The following is a 20845-nucleotide window of genomic DNA, read 5'->3' as shown; positions in this document are numbered from 1 at the left end:
CAACATACTTTAATGTGGCTACCACCAGATTTTAGATTTCCAGGATTAAAGTGACCACTAAATCTGCATTATCGTCAAAACCTTGTATGACCTACTAGCCCCAAATGACTTTAAAATATATAGCAACTCACACCTAAGGAAGATCTGAAGTGTTAATTGAGATGAATAGATGTGATCAAAAAAGGGAAAAATACAAGACTGACATACCAACCAAGAAAATATAAAAATCAGACACATTTGCACCTGTTTCTCTTCTGTCTAAAATAAACAAGGAATTATAAGGCTAAGACTGCAACTTTATGGCTGCAACACTGCACACAAGTCAAACCCCCTAAAGTTACACTTCCCACAGCAATTTTAACTCAGCTCCAATTTGCAAGTAAAGAAGTTAGAAATACACTATATTATTCTGCCTCTTAAATACTACAAACACCGAAGCAGGAATGTGGGAATCATAACTCTAATTTTATAAGCTTACATGAATTCATGATCTCAAAGAGACCATTGCATTAAATATCCAAACAACTCTATAATACTAGTTAATAGCAATTTGTTTATTCTGTATATGAACCCACTGCTGCCCCTTTACTGTCTCTGGTTGTTGCAGTTACATATGGAAACAATGTTAAGAATGCAAAAATACTACACAGTCTGTTCAATCTTGATTTTTTTTAAAGCTGATTTTATTTAGATGAAACAGAGAATCTTTTACCTTTTGGTTTTACACAAGTATAAATGTGGCAACACTGTTGTCATCCATTGGTTAAATATTAACACTGTAACAGATTTGGAACCCTGCCTCCCATGCTGAGGAATTGTGATTATCACTATCCTTCAATTATTCAATTTTCAGAACTACCAAATTCAGTTTAAGGCTTTTTTCACACCCATGATGAAGAAAGTTTGTGACTAGTCGAGAACATGACTTCCTTCATTAGCCCCAACTCAGAGAAAACATCTTTATGTTCCCACTTTGCCTTTCAAAGTATTTTTTTCTGTATCAAAAAACCTAAAGCATATTTTATTGATCCAATTTTGTGAGAACAAAACTGTGGTAACATACCTGTCACCCTTAAATGAGGCAGAAATCAATAGGAAATGATATAAAAAAAAAAAATAGATTACTGACTTAGTTGACAAAGATTTATGAAATCTTCTCTCAGAACTAAGCACAGTAACTTCTCCAGAAAAGAAAATGGTCTTCACCTTGCTAAAAATCTGATTAAGTGACTGGATTTGTTATATCTAGAGCAGCTTCTGAGAACTCCCTGTCACAAGTGCCAGAAGTCAGTTAATTAGTAAATACAAAGGTGCATGAAACAATGCATGTTCATGTAAAAAGCAGTTAGAAAAGTCTCCTGAGGCATTGGTTTTATACATTTTACTCAAACATTAACACAGCAATTTCATTTTAAAGGAATTAAGTCAACACACACCTACAGCTTTGGAAGCCGGCATCGGTTCCATTGGAAACCTTATCCTGAGAGTTCCCAAAGCTGCGCCAGAGTCACCAATGCAGTCTGCTTTAAAGCTTTGCAGGTCAACAGCACTAATAACCAGCTGTTTCTACTGGAAAAGGCAGAGCCAGTGGGACAGACATCTGTCCTCGGGAGCTGCCAGGTCTGCTCAGTGTGTGGCCACAGGTGGTGACCCTCATGTTACAGGAGCCAGAGGAGAAAGACAAAGAAACTAAAAGCTGTAGTAACAGAAGGCATCCACAATTCAAGTCTCATGAAAGTTAATTTTACCAGGCAGCTCTTAGAAGCATGGATCACTTTCCCTCTCTGGTTGGATTCTGGCTGTACCCAGAAGAGAACAAGAGGAAGCACATGAGCATTTCTACAAAGTAAGTTAAAGGTTATGACCCTTTTATTGTCATTTTTGAAAACTGAAGTACCTGAATCAAAGAGCTTTGATACAGACTGGTACTTGCAAACCTCAGTAGCATTTCCACTATTCAAATGCTTCTGCTTGAAGAACACTGTGAAAGTATTAACAACATAAAATCCACCCATTCTATTGTTTAGGACAACCAATAACTTTAATCACTATGGGACTCCATAAATCAGGAGGGTTTTAAGTTAAACTTCCTTGTATATCATGGTTAAGCAAACATTTATTTCACTGAGTAAAGTGTTACACACAAAAACGAAAAAGCAGTATTAGATAATTGTATTACTGTAAATTCCAGAATGTACTGCTGTCAGGAATTCAAAACAAATTATTACAGCAACCATTAAGCACAAATGGGAAACAATACAATAGCTATTAAAGATCATCCACAGCAGCAAAAAAATTAAGTGAAGCTGAGTTACAGACACAAATTTCTGAAATGCTGAAATACAGTTTGCTGTGCTCTAACACTAGAAGATGACCAAAAACTTCAATGAAAATTGTCTCTGGGATGTGAAACTTTACACATTTATTTAATGAATGATGTTAACTTTTACAATGGAAGCAATTCTAATTCCACTGTCTATCATCTAGTTACACTTTACAGATTTTTATTATGCACTATGAATTATTCCATATTGATGTTAGGTAAGACAGCACAAGTAACTGGCCACAGCACTCTAGAACACACTAAGTCATGCTGTTAAAACACAACTACTGTGCTAAGTGGTTTTCTTTTCATCTGTTTTTTGAAATAGATCCTAACAAGGAAGAGTGATCTGAGTTACAAAAATGTAGTTAGGCAAGTGGGATATTAAACTTACATTCCTGATGACATCAAATATCAGGCTCTGATCTAAAAATCTTAGAAATTCTTTAAATTCAAAGGCTTTGGAGCAGGCCCATAGATGCTTAAAAGAATATTTGTTGGACATAAATACACTCTATACAAAACCCTCCTGAAAAACAAAGATAGAACAAGAAAGAAATTACCTGGAGTGTCTTGTAACGATCTTGATGTGGAAGCACTTTTTCTTTTTTTTCCTTCAAGAAATCCATTTCTAGCACACTATGTTTTTCCAGCAAATATTCCAATTCCTATAAAGTTTGAAAAAAAAAAAAAACAACCATGACATTACAAACATTGGCGAATTGCGAAAATACAAATTCGGTCAATTATTCGAACTAATCTAATTTCTGAACACTGTGATATTTGCTACCTTAATTATCACAGAGATAAAGGGTTGTGCAAGAAAACTCTGACTGCAGTCTTTAAATTGAGGCAGTATTTTCAAGTGTGAGGTATTTAAAACCCAAAGCATGTCCCATGTATAAGGAATGACCTATGTGAAGTGGCCAAGGTGCACTTAATAACATCCTCTAACTTCTCCTGAATCCTGAAGGGTTCAGGCAGCTGGACCTGTTGTTACAGGTCCCTTCCAACTGGAACTGTTCTATTCTATTCCAATTATTTCCATATTTTTAATATCTTGCTCTGCATTTCTGCACTTGAAAAGCAGCATATTAAATGTACTGTTAGCCAGTGTTTTCACTGAAAAGGCAGGAATCCTATAAGACATATGCATGTATACAATGATCTCTGTCTACATCTCCAAAATGAATAAAACCTTAAAATATTCTGGGGTCTCAATGAGAGCCACTCTGGAAGCCTGCCCAACATGAACCAACAGAGAGGAAGGAGAATAACACCACTGACAATAAACTTCAAAATTATTCACTGTACAAAGAGCTAAAGATTTTTATTTTTCCTTAATGCAGCCATTGCTATTGTACATAGCTGCTGGCACCCTTTCAGTTGCTCAAGAACAACTATTTTCTCCAAGCCACGCAGGAAGCCAGTATAGAAACAAACGACCTGCCAGGTCACTGCACAGCTATTCAAACAAAGGCACGACTGAGAGGGTCATGAGGAGGACAGAAAGAGCAGGTTTGCTTAGTTCAACCCTGCCTTTGGACAAAACAGTAAAAACAGTTTGAGAGATTCCACTGTTGAGATAGAAACAGACTGAGGGACACCAACCCAGAGCCTCTCTCAACCTGTCTCCTCTTCCAGCCTGCATTGCTGCTTCCCTTCCAACCTTTCCTTCATACACTTAGCAAAACCAGCCCTCTGCAGACCTCCTTATCCTTGGCTCGAGTTATTCACCCTCATTCTCACTTCCAACAAGTTCTTTGCTCCTTCCACAGCACAACTTGAGGGCTCCCAAGAAACAGTATTAAGAATAACAGAAGTTAAACTCACTCTCCCATGCCTCAGTGACCTTTTGCTAACTCAGATGTGTAACTACAGGCACAGCCCTGCTTGGTGCTCTTATTACATTCAGGTCAGAAGGAATATGAAGAATTTAGCTACCAGAGCTCCTTCCCCCCCCCCAAAAAAAAAAAGTCAAAACAAAGCCACATGGATCATGCTGAGCAAGTTTGTCTTGGAGTTTTTTTGGTGTTGGGGTTTTGTTGTTTTTTGGTTTTGTTTTATTTTTTTTTTTACCTCTCAGGCTAAAAAAATGGGGTTTTTTCCTGACACTTTAGAAATATTCAGCCCAAAATAGACATCAGACATAAAAAACCAGTATTCTGGCTAAGTTGAGTGGTATGCCCAGTTCTGGCCAGTCTCTGGAGAGCATTCAGAAAAGGGCAATAGAGATGAGGAAGGGTTTGGAGCACAAATCTGATGAGGAGAGGCTGAGAGAGCAGCAGGGGCTCAGCCTGGAAAAAACAGAGGTTCAAGGGGACCTTACGTCTTGTAGCCAGGTGGGGGTCAGGCTCTGCTCCCAGGGAACAAGGGACAGGACAGGAGGGGAAACGGCCTCAAGCTGTGCCAGGGAAGGTTCAGGTTGGACATCAGGGAGAATTTCCTCATGCAAAGGGTGGTCAGGCATTGGAAGGGGCTGCCCAGGGAGGTGGTGGAGTCTCCATCCCTGGATGTGCCCCTGAAGGGAATGCCTGGATGTGGCACTCAGTGTTCTGTGCTGGTGACAAGGTGGGGATCAGTCACAGGTTGAACTGATGGTCTTGGAAGTCTTTTCCAACCTTCATGATTCTATGATTCTAAATTTGGCCAGTTTCTCAGGAATTCAGCTAATTTCTATGAAAAAAATGAATTTCAAATGTATTCCAAACCTCTGCCAGTTCCACCTACATTTAAATTCTATATGAATGCCAAATGTTTTCCTTCAAAAAAACTATTCATACCTTTTTGATTTTAAATTTTTCTTCTTCAGCACTGCAAAGCTTGATTTCGAGGTTTGCAACAGCTTGTTGAAGGCAGCTCTTGGGTTCATTTGCTCTCTTTGTCTCAGCATCAGCTAAAGTCTTGTCTTCAATTACATTTGAAGAGGCAACTGGAATATCTGCTTGAGCCTAATTCATAGGAGAGAAGTGGAACTGAATCATCTCTCTCAATGCATCAGGGAAACAAATTCTCCTTGGATTAGTCATTCCATGTTTTCATCCAACACACACGGCAAACAGTGGTCACAGAAAAGGAATACGAAGGCTTTGTGCTAAAATAAGTATCTCATCCTTAGGCTAGACTAAGAGGATAAAAGTAATTCAAACATTTCTACAACATTTAGTTACTGCTATTTCAGTAAACTGTTGAAGTACAGAAAACAGGCAAGACCCTGATAATAAGTCTATGCTTTCAGAAAAGAACACAAATAAATTAGGTGATCTTTAAAAAATTTTGGGGTATCATTAACAAAATTCAAAGCTTTATTTCTCCCATCTTAAAAAAAATAAAGGAGGGGACAAAATCTTGTTCATTTTGCAGCAAAAGAACTCCAAGGAAAAAGCTGCTAAATTAATTCAGCTGCCACTTTTTGAACAATCTGAAAGCCAAGCATGCTTGAGATCTGGGTGGTGAAAGGAACATCTCAATGTCTTCATTAAAGAAAGGTTTGACTGATCTGACCTAATCCACACCCCTAGCACCTTTTACTCCAAACATACACTCATACGATAATGCATTGACTTTCCAATAAATAAGTATCTCTCAAAGGATTCAAATAAAGTAATGAACAAAACCAGCTGAGATCTTGACTGTACATGAATATATAAGATACAGTAAACAAAACACTCAGAAAGAAAACTGCAGTTTGTGCTCCAAATTCTCCTGTAAGAAGCAAAGAGAAGCCATATGTGCCAGTTCCATTTCTGGGTACTACTCAATGTCAGAGTCTGGCACCACCAAAAACTGTGAGTATGGAACCTGTAATAGTGAAGGGTTTTTTTACTTGAAACCTCAAGAGGCTCTGGACACAGAATTATAAAAGAATACAGTTCTCCTAACATCTCCCTCTAATAGGTGTAAGAATATTTTATTTTAGTTTTATGTCCACCACTTTCCTTTAGTTTACTCCTAAGTGCAAAGTCATCTCCATTTCAAAATAACGTTAAAGGACCTGCTCTCAACTCCCTTCAGCAGAACTTGCTAATAAAGTACTTTAATTTGTACTATTTCCTGCATTACAGAGTTTATGGAATGATGGTTCTGCCCGTAGCTGACCAGAACAAGATGAGAAAAACTGAAACATGGACTACAACTAGAATTTACACACACAGTTAGTCTGAAGTAACAAAGTGTACTTCTTACTTTTCTGTAAGATTACCCAACTAAATGACTTTATAGTTTTAAAAAATACCCCTAAGCCTTAGTGTTCTGGAATAACCCAAGCGCCCTTTCCAGAGAACACAAAAGCTAAAATTGCTGGACTAGCTCAAACAAGAAAGGCTGAAGGTTATTCACTGTTAGCCAAAATTAAAAAAGGCAGGATCTGTGGTGGCTGAAGAAAATCACTTTCTGATCATCCTGCCAGTAAAAGAAATTTACTTATCAAAACTTCGTCATAGAGCCAGATGAAGAGCCTTCAGCACAGAAAATTACCCTGTCTGGCATCAGTCAATAAAGGAAAACAAAAACTCCTTCCTTTCAAAAAAACCAACTCCACAACTTTTAGAGTTAATAATTTCTTTGATATCATTTGCATCTGGGCACATCTCCACTTTTTATAGCCTTTCCCCAGAACATAAGCCTGGGAACAAACATAAAACAGTAACTAATTAATTAATTCACAATTGGTGCCACAGTCCTTCTGGAAGTGTGAACATACAGATGCTCCACAAAGGAAAAAAATAAGACTCAGCTAAAGCAAAACCCGTATTTTGTGCATGTTGTTTAAATAGCTCTAAAGAAATGCTTTTAAATGATCAGAAAATGAAAATATGACTTGATTGTGAAATTCAGCTTTCACCAGGAGCAGCCTTAAGACTTGATGAGTCTACCTGAAGAGTAAGAAACCAAGGAAGTGCTGAAAACAGGAGGGTTGACAATTAGCCCAAAACATTGATTGGTTCCAAGTGAGGCAACAGCATTTTCTAATTCAAATATATACTACTCCACATCCTGAAACAAGGAAGTTTACAATGAATTTGCATGCTCAAATGGGGGCCACTGCAATTAATGGCAATAAAAAACCTGGAAGGGTAGACCTATTGAAGTCTCATCTGCAGCAGCTCTTGTGATTCTGACAAAATTCTTGTGATAACCTCAAGGCAGAAAGACTTTTCCCTTCCTTTCTCACCTAGTAGTGTAGCTAAAAAGTAAACATTTTCACACCCCAGAAAGAAACAAAGATCAGTTCTCAGCAGCACTGCAGCCACAGGGAGAGATTAAGATCCCACAACTACAACTGTGTTAGACCACAAAAAACCAAAAAACAAAACCCAGAAGACCAAAACAACAACAAACCAACAAAACAAACAAAAACAACAACAACCTCCCCCCAACTTTAAAAGTAATGGGGAAAAAATAAAGCAAAATAAAATATAATCCCCCTAAAATTAATTTGATTATAATTATGTAAAGATTAAATGTTAATTCTCTAATCACAGAATCGTTTTGGTTGGAAGGGACCTTGAAGATCATCTCATTCCAATGCCCTGGCATGAACATTTCACTAGACCAGATTGGTCCGAGCCCCATCCTTGAAAATCCTAAAAACCTAGTCCTAAAACCACGTGAGAAAACTTAGGAGAATGACATATAAATACATCTGTAATCTTTACAGCCTTAACAGTAACCGATTTTTTTTGAGAGAACCTTCCTGCTGATGTTTCCTACATGCTGATGTTTTCTTCATGGATGCCCAGCACCATCAGCATGCCTTTAACTTTTAATAACTCTAATGCACTTATCTCTCTTGCAGTTCATAGCAAAGCAGTATGGTTTCTATCAGTTCTAGGTTTCATAAACACTTTTAAAAATCATTTTACTTCGAAGTCTGCATCACATAAATCCAAGGACCTTTTGCCCTTAAAAAGCATTTCAACTTAAATGTGCACGGAAAAGATGCAACACTGATATTTTAATACATTGAGTTCCCACACTGAAGCTCAAAAATTGTGGGTTTACCTGCTCTTCAAGAACAGCTGGATTTATCCCACTCTTGCCTGTTTGAATAGCTGCTGCCACATTATCACTTGATAAAATGAAGGGGTCAGAAGGAAGCAGGCAGGAAGAAGGCACAGAGTGCTCCAGGAGAACATCAGGAGATCTATGGACTTCAGGTACTAGAAACAGAAAACACACACAATATGAAGAACCATCCAAAAATTAATTCTGTTTCTGGAGTCCATGCCTAGCAAAACCCATCACAAGTCTAGTCACACTAATGTAAGGTTATGCATCTCTTATAATCCAATTGCAATGAAGAGTAATTCCACACAAAGTGCCTGTTTTTCAGTAGTATCAATTGGGGGACATTCAAAATTGTAGCCACAATAAATTGAGACAACTTACACAGAGGTTTTACAAGACAACAGCTCTCAAAACTATCACTTTCAACTCTGTCTCTTTTGATTCACGAAACCTCTCAGCTTCAGCATGATCTTTACTCAGTTTCAGTCAACTGGAAAACTTTACTTGTAATTTCCCAAGTTTTATACATTTTTAAGTTAAAAAAATCCACAGCTGTCTTAGAAGCCACATACAAACAGTTTGCCAACACACGTAATAAAGCAGCTTTATATTTTATAAGAGATAAAAAGACAACAAAATAAATTAACTGTCTAGCTAATAAAATTTAAGTGGAATTAACACCAGACTGAGAGCGCTTCCATACCAAATTCCAGTTATGCCATAAAAGCCCTGAACAGTGGATCAGCACTACCAACCTGGCACAACAGAAAATCTTGTTTTTAAAAAAGACATAAACTAAACAAACTAAATAAAAATAAAGGAAAAGAGGAAGCATTGCATACATTTTTAATTGAACAGCAAAGTCCTTCAAGCTTTGACACTGTCAGCTCCAGGTGTGTCTTTGCAATAGGCAAAAAAAGCACATCCAGTTGTTTCAGAAAAAGCAGCTCACATCATTACTACAACTCTGGCAACATGTAAAAGATGCCACTAGCCTGGAGCAAGGCTCAGCCTCTGGGTATCACTGTTTAATACTGCACAAGTACTCAGCACAAACCAGTGTGTACAACTGGCCTCAAGGCATTCAAAAGGACACACTAATCCTTGAATCCAGGCACTCTCTGTCCCATCTTCTTCAGCTCTCAGTTCTAGGATTCAGGTATAACATAGAGGAACATGCAAACCTCATTGAACAAAAAGAAGACAGAAAATAGACCATGAGGCAGAAAAATATCAGTGGGATAATTGCAGTGATAGTAGATTCGGATGTGGACAAAAATATAGAAAAAAAAAAATCATAGCTCAGCAGAAAATGGAAACTTGTCTGAAAAGCCTAGAGGAGAGTACAAACAGAACAGCAACCAGTTTGGGTAACTGCATTTTAATAGTTAACTCTTCTCCAGAACCGGAAATGGGACTTTTTTGGCTTTCGTTTATGCACCTTAACATAAAACTCCCATTCCAAATGTCTGCTTTCAAAGGCAGCTTCCTCTAACAATTACCTACTCTGTCAGTTCGAGCAGCAGTGAAGTGACATAGATGATGATCTTTTTGCATCTATAGAAGATGATCTTTTTGCATCTAAACAAACATTAAAGTCTCTGCTTTATACTATCCCTTAACACCCTGAGTCTCACTTTAAATCAATTTCCACCTGACGGAAAACCAGCTAAAATAAAGTACCAGGCAATTTCTGACTGAGCAGACAAGTGGCTCTCTTACTAAAACTGTCAACTCAAATGGAAAAACTGAACATGATCCTTGTGATGTGAGTGTTCAGCCTCTGGTGAGCATCGCCATAGCACAGGCACAGCTCACACATAAATCATTTATCACAAAAGTAAAAGCAGCCACTGAGACTGGGCACATAGGAGGAATGTGAGACTCATGTAGACTCACTGAGATTAGAGCTTTAGGTATTCACTTATTTTGGGGTGTCCAATCCTAGAAATAAAACTCCATTTTTCAGGTAGTAGAGTTTTACATGGAATCTTCTACAATCAGGTGGAGCTTTCAGTTTTTCTAATTACAGTAATAAATGCTTAGCATCTTGAAGGGGAAAAAAAACCCCAAACCAGAAACAAAATCCCCACTTCTGAAGTTGTCAAAATGAAACCTAGGAAATGAGGAGCAACAACTGGTGAGCACTTCTGAACATTGTGGTTTAAATTTTTCAGCTAAACACATGACCTTGCAGAAGACAAGAAAAGGTGGCAACTATCCAAGGTATCATTCAAACATCTTTTTTGCAAAACCTTCTTTTCACTTTTCAGCAATGTTAAAGATTCATAAATTAGACATTCCTAGAATTACACATGCTATGTCTGTAATTCAAGCTCTCTTAATTCATTCCTCTTGTGTATATACTGGTGAAATTGCATTTTAGTTCAGCTCAAAATTCGCTTAAAAAGAGAACCCCTAAATCATTCCTGCTTACTATGCTTTAGTTACCACAATGGAACAGTTTCACAACCCATGAAACAAAAACTTGCCTCTGATAGAACTACCTGACCTGACTCTAACAGGCTAAGTCTGATAGTCTTGATGAATTTCCAAATAAATTTATTGTTCATTGATCAAAGCTCCAGCACCATAAAGAAAAGAAGCAGGCACTCAATTACAGGTATACCAAAAGTCCTAAGACCAAGAAAGCTGAAATGAGATGCAGATGCAATTTATTGCCAGAACTGTACTTAAAAAGTATCTACTAATTTCTGAAGCCCTGGCTTCCCAATATTAAGAATATTCTATCATAGGTTTGTATGTAAGAACTGCCAGAACCATGCACTTTGCTAAGAGAAGCAGAGATCAGGGACAGCCTGCAATCTTGCTAATGCAAGGAAAATTCTGTGTCTCTATGCTATAGTAATGAAGCTCAAATAATTATTAAAATCCCTGGGGGATCAGAAATTCTGAAAACAAAACCAAGTAGATGAACGTGAACTGTTAAATCAACATTCCATTGAGCCTTATCCTTCGTACTGAGTTTCAGCATGAGGACACTGAATAACAAATGTACCACACGGGTAATATTTTCTAATTGGATGTTACCTTTATCCAGCAATTAAAAGTGATATGTCAGTAGGGCTCTGAGCAAAAGACTGTATAATCATAATTTGACATATTCTTGTAGAATGTTGCAAACTACTTGTAGCACATTTCCCCTTCATGTAGGTTTCAGCTGTTAAAATTACCCTCCCCACCCCCCCCCCAAAAAAAATTAAATTTCCTTCCTCAACTCCCCTTGTCTTGATATTAAAATTCAAGCACACTTTAAATTATACTGTATACACTGAAAGCTGTATCCCTGAACATTTTCAATTACAAGTAACATTCAGGTAGAAAGTTTAAGACTGGATTTGTGTTCACAGTGGGGAAAAACCACTCCATTGTACCCTCAAGATGATTTCTGATAACTCACAGCACAAAGCTCTTCCCCACATTTTATTCTTCCAAAGGCAAACTCTTCTAGAAGAAAAGTAATTACATCTACCATCCTAACATTTTAAATCTAAGGCCATGTGGCCCATACTATCAGAAAGATAATAAGAAGCCCAAGATCAATTTCAAGGGCAAAATTGCACTAAAATCACCATTGAGGCCTTAGAAATAATTTCTGAATTCTGTCTGCACACTGTAAAATATGGCCACAGGCTTCAGTGTTTTGTTTTATAACTTACAAACATCAGATACGTAGGAAATTTATGAGATGAGTAACTCCTCCTCTGGAAAGTTCATCAAATCATGGGTGTAGATAACGGTATGACCCCCCAAATTTATCAAGATCACCTCAACAGCACCACAATATATTTGAATTTTTCAGCAAGCCTTACAGAGTAATTTCTAGGGTAAAGAAAAGAGCCTCTTATATGTAGATAACTTTGGGCAGAAAATTCAGTTATTTCTGCTACTAAAAACCTCAATTTACCAGTCAATGCCTAAGAAGCACTTGACCAAAACTATCAAAATCTTGCCTATTGCAATAAACTAATTTATTCACAGCAACATTTGCATGAAAAAGTCATGTAAAGATTTTACAGTAATAAAATATTCAGAATACAGGAGTTTACTTTTGATTTTGAAATACTTAAAATACCTTGGTATAACCTACCCTAGGACTTCTGTGTCACTTAAAATCATACGAAAAACTTCTCTGTTATGTACAAATAATTTCAATACTACACACCTTACAGGATTTTAATTGCACTTCACTGACAGACACTGCACAGCTATACTGGATTTAATTTATTAAACACATTCAGACATACTACTGAATTTAAGCAGTAATTTTGGATATCAGTCAAAATGACAAGATGAATAATAAAGTTATTTGGAAAAATCTAGTTTCCTTAGTATTTGTTTTCCTCTGTTTCGATGACAAATAAAACTAATTATTCTGTAACAGATGAAAGCCAGAAATAAATTCATAAAAACATTTTAAGAACACGATTTATAGAGAGATCATATGGAGAAAAAAACCTGCCTTATTTTGCATAATTTTTTCTGCTTAACAATACAATATGGGTTGCTGTTGTTTTTTTTTTCCCCCGATGCTGCAAAAGTGATGTTTCTTTTTGTGAAAAGAGTGAAATCTAGACCACAACAAAACACCTCCATAATCTTTTAGTTCTACTGACAATATATATTTATCAATACACTTCTATCAATTTCTTAAAATCCAGACAGGCACCAGGCCTTTATATAAATTAATAAAATAGTTCCCTAATGTTTCTGCTTCTGCTTGAGATAAATAATACGTAATATAATTTTCAACTTTATAAATGGCTTAAGTAAAAAAAGATCATTCTCATCCCTGCCCTTTTCCTCAAAAGAAGTAGAAGACTTCTTCACAGGCTACTTTTTCTGTTTTCCCACAATTTGCAACAGATCTTCCACACTCAAAAGTAAAGAATATCCTTTGAATGATGAAGCTCCATTCCTTTTCAACTGTATAAACTGAATTTCTCTTTCATTCCTCAATAAAGTTTAACTTTGAGAAGTAGAGCTTCCCAAGTTTTGACCTCTGGCTAGTCTTTTATTGTGTATTGTTTTATTGTACACACCCTTCTAAGCACTAACTGTTACAGTGAATACTAAGGACAGCAATAAAATATTAAGATTTTTTACAGTGATTCTGTCAATACCTGTAGGAAATGCTGCCCAAGCAATAGCAGGAGATGTGGTCTGCTTTTCACCATTTCCAAACTCATAACTCTCTGCTGCCTGGAAACAAAAAAGAAATTGTTACATATTTTACAAAAGTCCATAAAATAGTTGAAAATAGTTAAATTTCAAAGCAAAGCAATCCAAATAACATACCTCAAATCCTCCAAAGTCATCATCATCCATCTTTCAGTAGGCACTAGAACACAAAAGAAATCTTGATTTTAAAACATTTTCATAACCTCATCCCCTGCTCACTCAGAAATGAGCAATCAGTCCTTCCCTCCAGTCTCATCTCCACAGCCTACCTGAAATCTCCATCATTTGTAAGTCCTACAACAGAACAATGGACCTAAATAAGGACGTTTTCACACAGAGGATGCAAGGGCGAGAACTGCAAGGTCTTGCTTAAGAAGCACTTCTTTATTCATCGAGTTAAATACAAAAAAGTGGGTATTTTACAACGGAATCTGAATAACCTCAGGGGAAAACATAAGCACTGCCCATCAACATCGTTCAACATGAAAGTAAAAATGCTGGGAAAGCTTTCTCATAGGGGAAAATAGAAAGATGTTACCTTCAAAGTTATACTTAAAGACCTCAGGCATAGCAAACAGGCCCCCATACCTCAACAAATGGTACTACAACCATCAAGTAACCTGGTCTGGATATATATATTAAAAATAAACATATGAATACATAAATATGTCGTGGGAATAGGACTTCTGATGACCAGATTCCAAAATGAAGGGTTATCTTCACTCATAAGGAAAACAATCTATCTTACTTAAGTCATGATCTACCATGGAAATTGTATAGTTTTGTGTTTATGATTTAAAGTATAAAAAATATTTTCCATTGTTAAGTTGCTTTTCCAAATCAGCACTGTGATTAAATCCAAAAAGATTTCCTGGTTTTCCCATCTCTTTTTAGCTGTCTGGCAACAGCAGAACAAACTGCAGCTTGGAAAAAGACTGTGGTGAATTTCTGGAAATTTTTCTGCTACCACAGAGGTCCGTCCCTAGGTTTCATGGAGGGGCTGATTAAGATTTTACAAACTGATCAGCATTTTTGACTTGTAGCCCTGAATTCTGTGGCATTTGGATATATTTATAGTTAAATTGCAGTTCCTTTTAAAAAAATGCAGGCTAAGTTACTCAGCTAATGAAAGTAACTCAAGATTTTCAAAGCTGTTGAAAGAAAAGCATAATGTATTTAGCAAAATATGTATCTATAATTCTGATATGTAAATGAAGGACGATCCAAAAAACCTTTATGGTCTCTATAGACTGTTAAAATGTTTATAAGGCTAATTGATTTCAGTTAAAACAGTCTATAGGCTGGATAAACTTTTATTACTGCAGAAAAGATGGAAAGTGACTATTTACAAGAGAGTAGGGTTAGGTTGGATGTTAGGATGAAATTGTTCCCTGTGAGGGTGGGGAGGCCCTGGCACAGGCTGCCCAGAGCAGCAGTGGCTGCCCCATCCCTGAAAATGTTGAAGGCCAGGTTGGATGGGGCTCTGAGCAACCTGGGATAGTGGAAGGTGTCCCTGCTGTGGGACTGGGTGATCTTTAAGGTCCCTTCCAACCCATACCATTCTATGATTTGATGACAAATCATCACTGTCACAGTGTAAGAAGAAATACTTGTTTAAATTAAAGTATTGTTCAATATTCACATATGGTGGAAGAATTAAGTATCTTTTTAGGGACTATGAGGGGTTTTGTTGGCTTTGTGTCAGCTGGGTTTTGTGCTGGTTCATTTTCCAAGAGAGAAAGAAGGTAGTTAGGTATTTTTGCCATCAATGCTAAGGTTAATTGGTCAAACATTCATGCATTCTATCAACATTCAGAGCTTTACTACATAGCTCAAGAACACAGCACATGTGTGCACAAACAATGGAGGGAGGTTGTGTGGACAGCACAGGACTGCCGACGCAGGCAGCACAAATGGAGAATGTCACATTATTCATGCCACATTCTGGGAAAAACCACCCAAACCAGACTGGTGATTGTCACCATCACTGCAAAACACAGTGTTTCAGGTAGCAGGCAGAGCAGCCAGCTGGAGAAAGTGAGCCTTTAGAAAGGTATTTCATCTACACACTCTGTATCACATCAACAGGTCTTAAAGGCTCTACACAAAGTTCCTTCAAAGCAGATTTTCGCCACAAAGTGCAAGAGACGTTATTCCCATCATCTCAGAACTGGTTATGTCTCAACCAGGCAAAGTACACTCAGCACTGTATTTTAAAAACACAAACTGGAACAAGTTCAGAGGAGTTCAACAGGAATTAAAGCAATTTTGGAAAGGCATGCTAAAATGGAGAGGCTCTTAAAAAAAATAAAAGGCAAACAAAAATAGAAAATATGAAAAATCATGTTCTAAGAAGTGATTAACTACTTTGATTTCTCTTCAAATACAACACTGACCTGAGGCAGTAAAGACAGAAGGCCCTGTAAGGAAAACATCTGAGGATTTCCATTTCTGCTACAAGAACATTTATAAGAAACTATGCATAAATAAAACGGAACTTTTGATACAGAAAAAGAATGTAGGGCAGAAGCAAAACTGGAGAGCAACCTGTTATTGAATCCATCATATTTTTTATTGCATTTCATATAGAGTTTTTTAAGTCTGGTAACAATCCCAGGACTATTTTGACCTAAGATTACCTTCACTCCATAAAATTTTAAACACAGACATTTTGTGGCTGTAACAGCATGATTAATTTATGAATTGTTCCACGTATCACTCCAATGGAATAAAAGATAAACAAACTCCAAGCAAGTCTCTGTAGTACCAATGGTGTTTTCACACCTAGCTGTTAATCCTCCAATTTCCAGTTCTTCTGAGACCCCACAGGAATTCCAGGCTAAGTGATTCTCCCCCAGCTAGGTCTGTTTGCTCTTTGGGTGTGTATAACATATATTCATACACATACATGCACCTCTCTTTCAAAATGAAATTCTGATTTGTTTCCATGCTTTGTTGGCTGTGGACAAACAAAAACCTAAAAATACCAGAAACTGGCAAACTCAGCGTGTGTCACAAATATGCAAGTGGCAGATTAGGATAGAAAGGATGGAATAAATCCTGAGGATGCTAAGGTAAGGCACTTCAGAAACTCAAAGGATGTGGTTCTTTTCAAAGAGTGTTGGTGCAAGAGTTCTTATTAGGAGATGTCTTTCCCAAAATACGATCTCTTCTCGTATAAAAAGGGAGCCTTCTGCAGGGAGAAGGGAAAAGGGCCACACCAATGTTATAGGAACTGTTTAGAAAAAGAAATAGGAGACTTTCACAGTCCTCAAAATACATGCTCATTTAGCTCTAAAAAAAAATTATTAATAATTCATTAAAAATGTAACTGATAACAATGCTGAAAATATGACCAAATACATATTTTCTCAATTCTACCCCTTATTCTCATGATGGAAATGCATTTCTGGTACAAATAAATAACAGAACTAGCCTAACTCCTCTCCTTAGAACTGTAACAAATTTGGGAGCAAGTTCTTTTAAGCAACCATCTATTCCAAAATGGGGAATCAGACTTTTCTTTCCTCACAGGATAGGAACATTATTTGTGGCACTGGAATAGGAAAGAATACATTAAGTGCTGACAATCTTCAGGATTTGAAAAATAACAGAAAAAGACAAAACAACCCACACAGTCTTACCATGACTAAATGTGGTCTCTTGAAATATGCCCGATACTGGAATTAAGTAACTGTAAAATTGGGCAACAAGAAATCAACCTCAAAATTACAGAGTCATAGAAATTATGGTTGGAAAGGCACAGTAGGTCACCCAGCCCAGGTCATTTCCAAAACATTACAGTTCTCAGACAGTCATGTCCTAAAAGGCTTGAGAAGCTCTCCAGTCACACTCCTTGGAAAGAAGGAAACTTTCCATGGACAACGAATACGCAAGCCACTGAATTTTGAGTAGGTTTTATCAACAAGTTTGTATCCACCAAAAGGAACAATAACTTCTGCCAAAATTCAGACCAGCAGGTCATCCAACCCAAGCTCCTGCTCAAAGCAGGGTCAACACTGCATTTCAGATGAGGCTGCTCAAGACTCTCTGCTGCATGGCTGGTAAGGCTGCATGATGAATTTATTCAGATTGATGTGCACATCTGAGAAGCTCACAAGCTTTTCTGTGCCAAATGCAGTCACCAAGCCTGGCCAGCAGCTCAAAATAGGTCATGAGAACTTTGTGAAATGCACTTACCTAACAGACACACCAAAATCATGTCTTTATACACAGGAAGATCAAGAGCCATTCCCAAGGAATATGGCAGAAAAATATAAGCTGGGAAAAAAAGCCCCTCTTCCCCATTCCAACAGTTAGGGGGAGAAAGAAAGTTGTAATCCCACCAGAAATCCTGGTATCCTTCACATCCAAAAGGCAAAAGTGGTGGAAAGACCAAACGGCGAATTAGGAAGAATTCCTCATTCACATCCACCTCTGGTTAGTGAGAATCCAAATTATTCAAGTCCTGATCCATTACTTGATAATCTAAATTTATCCAGGTAATAGAGACCAGATTTTGCCAGGTACAACCAAGTGACTGCTGTATAACCTGGCCTGCAAGTTTGAGTTTGAGGCTGGATTTTGTACATTTTAAGGGAAAAACTGGCAGAGTGTATTGCTGTTTGTTTTGTCAGAATGATGTGCATGAAGCTGGCTGAGGGTGGGGCTGCTGCATTTGTATTTCTGGCAAACCCCAGGGGTGGGTAACTCCTATCTCTGACAACGTACCAGTTTTACTTCCATTCTTGTGCTTCCTAAATGCCTCATCCAATGTGTTCAATCAGGACAGGCTTATTATCTGTTTCTTCACTGGACATAGCATAGACCACAGCATTTGAAGAATAAATCTTTGGCCAAAACTACAGCCTCCAAAAAGTCTACCCTAGATAAGTATGAGATTTATTAAAAAAAAAAAAAAAAAAAAATCCCCAATAAAACAACATTAAAAAGTAGTAATTTAGAAAGCACGTACACTGGCAATACCTCTGTGATAAAGACCAGGGCAAATGCTAAATTTCAGTATCACCAAGATCTAACCAGCTCACATGTGTGGAGGGCTGGGAGCCCTTGGCACAAGAGCCCTCTGCACTCCCTTGGAGCAGAGAGGCCTGAGGCCAAGACGACTTTCCCCAGAGATAGGCAACCTTCCTCTGGGTCATGGTGAGAAAGTGAACCACCCCCAGCAGGCCTTGTTTCTCTATGGTAATAGCCTGTACCCAGTTGGCTAGCTGGTTTCTACCCCAACCCCTGCCTTTCCCATAAAAGCCCCGTTTCTGCCCCTCAACAGGGAGTTCTTGTCCCTGGCCTCCCCTTCACAGGGGCTGCTGGACAATAAAAGCCACCTCTGTGGAACTGCTATACGAGGCTCCTGTCTCTCTGTTCCCCAGTTCGCCTTGGGTGATTTCACAACGAGCTGAATCACAAGAGCTGGAATCACTTGTAGCTGAGAAATCACTACACTTGGTGAAATCACCTGCTGCCCAGGGAGGCTTGCCATTGCCCCTGGAAGAGTGGTTCCTTGCAGGACACTCTCTAGGAAGGTCATGGCACTCTGGGTTGACCATCCCCAGCCACCTGGAAGCAACACACATGCCCTTTTACCCATGGCTCTTTCATCAAAACTCCAAGCACTTCTCAACAAATTTTAAAACAGGAACAAACTTTCTTCTTTTACCCAGCTGATACAGACTTTTCTCCTGATCTATACCAATTACAGCTGAGGATAAGCATGTGGCATCTTAAAAACTTGTAATAGCTACTAAGCCATATATTGGAAAATTTTTATTACAGAATACACATATCCCAAAGGATACCTAGCCCAAGAAAGACCAGAATATGAATGCACAGCATAATGGAAACGAAAATATAGTTAGAGCATCTGTAAAATTTCCTAAAGAAGAAAAACCACCTTAACATTTCTGCATGCTGTGTGTCCTACCCCATCATAAGACAGTGAAAACCAGGCATCACCAAAATGCCAGTGTTCTCCATCACATTCCAGTGTGGATTCCATCACAAAAAGAGACATGTGGGAAACCTCCCCTGCCAGGAGGCAGAGTGCTGGTCAGCTCCCAGAGTGAAAGGCACAGCGACAGGGCTGTTAGAAACTTCATTTCAACAGGGGACAGAAGCCTGCCCACACACACAGTGAATTAGGATACTTCAAGGTTATGGGGAAAAAGAAGACAACACAGAATGTGCCAGAGCAATTCTATTCTTCCCTGGAAACTGAGGCTGGTTCATTTAGCCTGGAGAAAAGGAGGCTCAGGGGGATATTATCAGTCTCTACCACTCCCTGACAGGAGGGTGCAGCCAGGTGGGGGGCAGGCTCTTCTCTGATGTACAAAGTGATAGCAGAAGAGGAAACGGCCTCATGCTGTGCCAGGGGAGGTTTAGATCGGATATTAGGGAAGATTTCTTCACCAAAAGAGTTGTCAAGCATTGGAACAGGCTGCTCAGGCACGTGGTTCAATCACAGTCCCTGGAGGTATTTAAAAGACGTGTAGATGTGGCACTTGGGGCTGTGGTTCAGGGGTGGCCTTGGCAGTGGGAGGTTAATGGTTGGACTCCATGATCCTAAAGGTCTTTTCCAACCTAAATTATTCTATGATTTCAATGCCAGTACTGACTTAATAAACACTTACTAAATTCTAATAATATTAAGACCTTTCTAATAAAAAAAAAAAAACCAAAAAAACAAACCAACAACCCCAAAAAAGTCAGCAGATGCAAACCCACCTATTTTATAGCAGTAGTTGCTTATATTACCATCGATTACACTCAAATCTCTGGTACTTTTAAGAAAAATGAAAGCCTGGTCAATTGTAACGAATTTTCTTCCACAACCCAAATAAAGCAGCACAACATTAAAGGAATCTCAATTTAGTTTGCAAAGTCTCTCAGGACAACTGATGCAACCCAATCTGAAAGCAAGGCCAGCTCAGGCATTGCTTAACGCCACACACAGTCAAGTTTAGAATATCTGCAAGGACTGAGACTTTAGTTGAACAAGCAGCAGCAGTCAAGCACTGGGGCAAATACCCAGGGAATTTTCTCTTCTATTCACCCTTCTGGTCTATCCATTGATCCATTTATTCTGGACAATCTCCAGGTTTCAATACTTAGGGATGAGAACAGCACATTAAGGAATGTGACAATAAAAGTCAAGGATTGATTTACAAAGAACAGAATTTGTAAACCAAATGGCAATATCTAAAATTCTTCTATCAATTCCTTCAGTGAATCTAAGAATTATTAGAAGGAGAAAGAGAGAGAGAGAAAGAGAGAGAGAGAAAGAGAGAGAGAGAA

The 20845-nt window shown here is 38.2% G+C and overlaps 1 protein-coding gene across 4 annotated transcripts in view; it reads right to left on the bottom strand.

Moving 5' to 3' along the window:
• The window catches only part of CCDC91 (coiled-coil domain containing 91), a 117367-nt gene that overhangs the window by 79685 nt on the left and 16837 nt on the right, over positions 1 to 20845 (bottom strand). For all 4 annotated transcript variants that reach the window (XM_042050709.1, XM_042050706.1, XM_042050707.1 and 1 more), the window contains 5 exons: positions 13652 to 13694; positions 13477 to 13555; positions 8327 to 8484; positions 5107 to 5274; positions 2887 to 2991 (listed from right to left, as the gene is read on the bottom strand). In XM_042050709.1, coding sequence (XP_041906643.1) covers positions 2887 to 2991; positions 5107 to 5274; positions 8327 to 8484; positions 13477 to 13555; positions 13652 to 13681 — 540 coding nt within the window. In that variant the 5' untranslated portion in view covers positions 13682 to 13694. The remainder of the gene's footprint in view (positions 1 to 2886; positions 2992 to 5106; positions 5275 to 8326; positions 8485 to 13476; positions 13556 to 13651; positions 13695 to 20845) is intronic.

The sequence above is a fragment of the Corvus kubaryi genome, unplaced genomic scaffold (genome assembly GCF_017639235.1).
Source record: "Corvus kubaryi isolate FWS band 111438036 unplaced genomic scaffold, C.kubaryi_AGA036_p1.0 74, whole genome shotgun sequence".
NCBI classification, from domain to species: Eukaryota; Metazoa; Chordata; class Aves; order Passeriformes; family Corvidae; genus Corvus; species Corvus kubaryi.
This window is presented reverse-complemented; position numbering and strand designations above follow the sequence as displayed.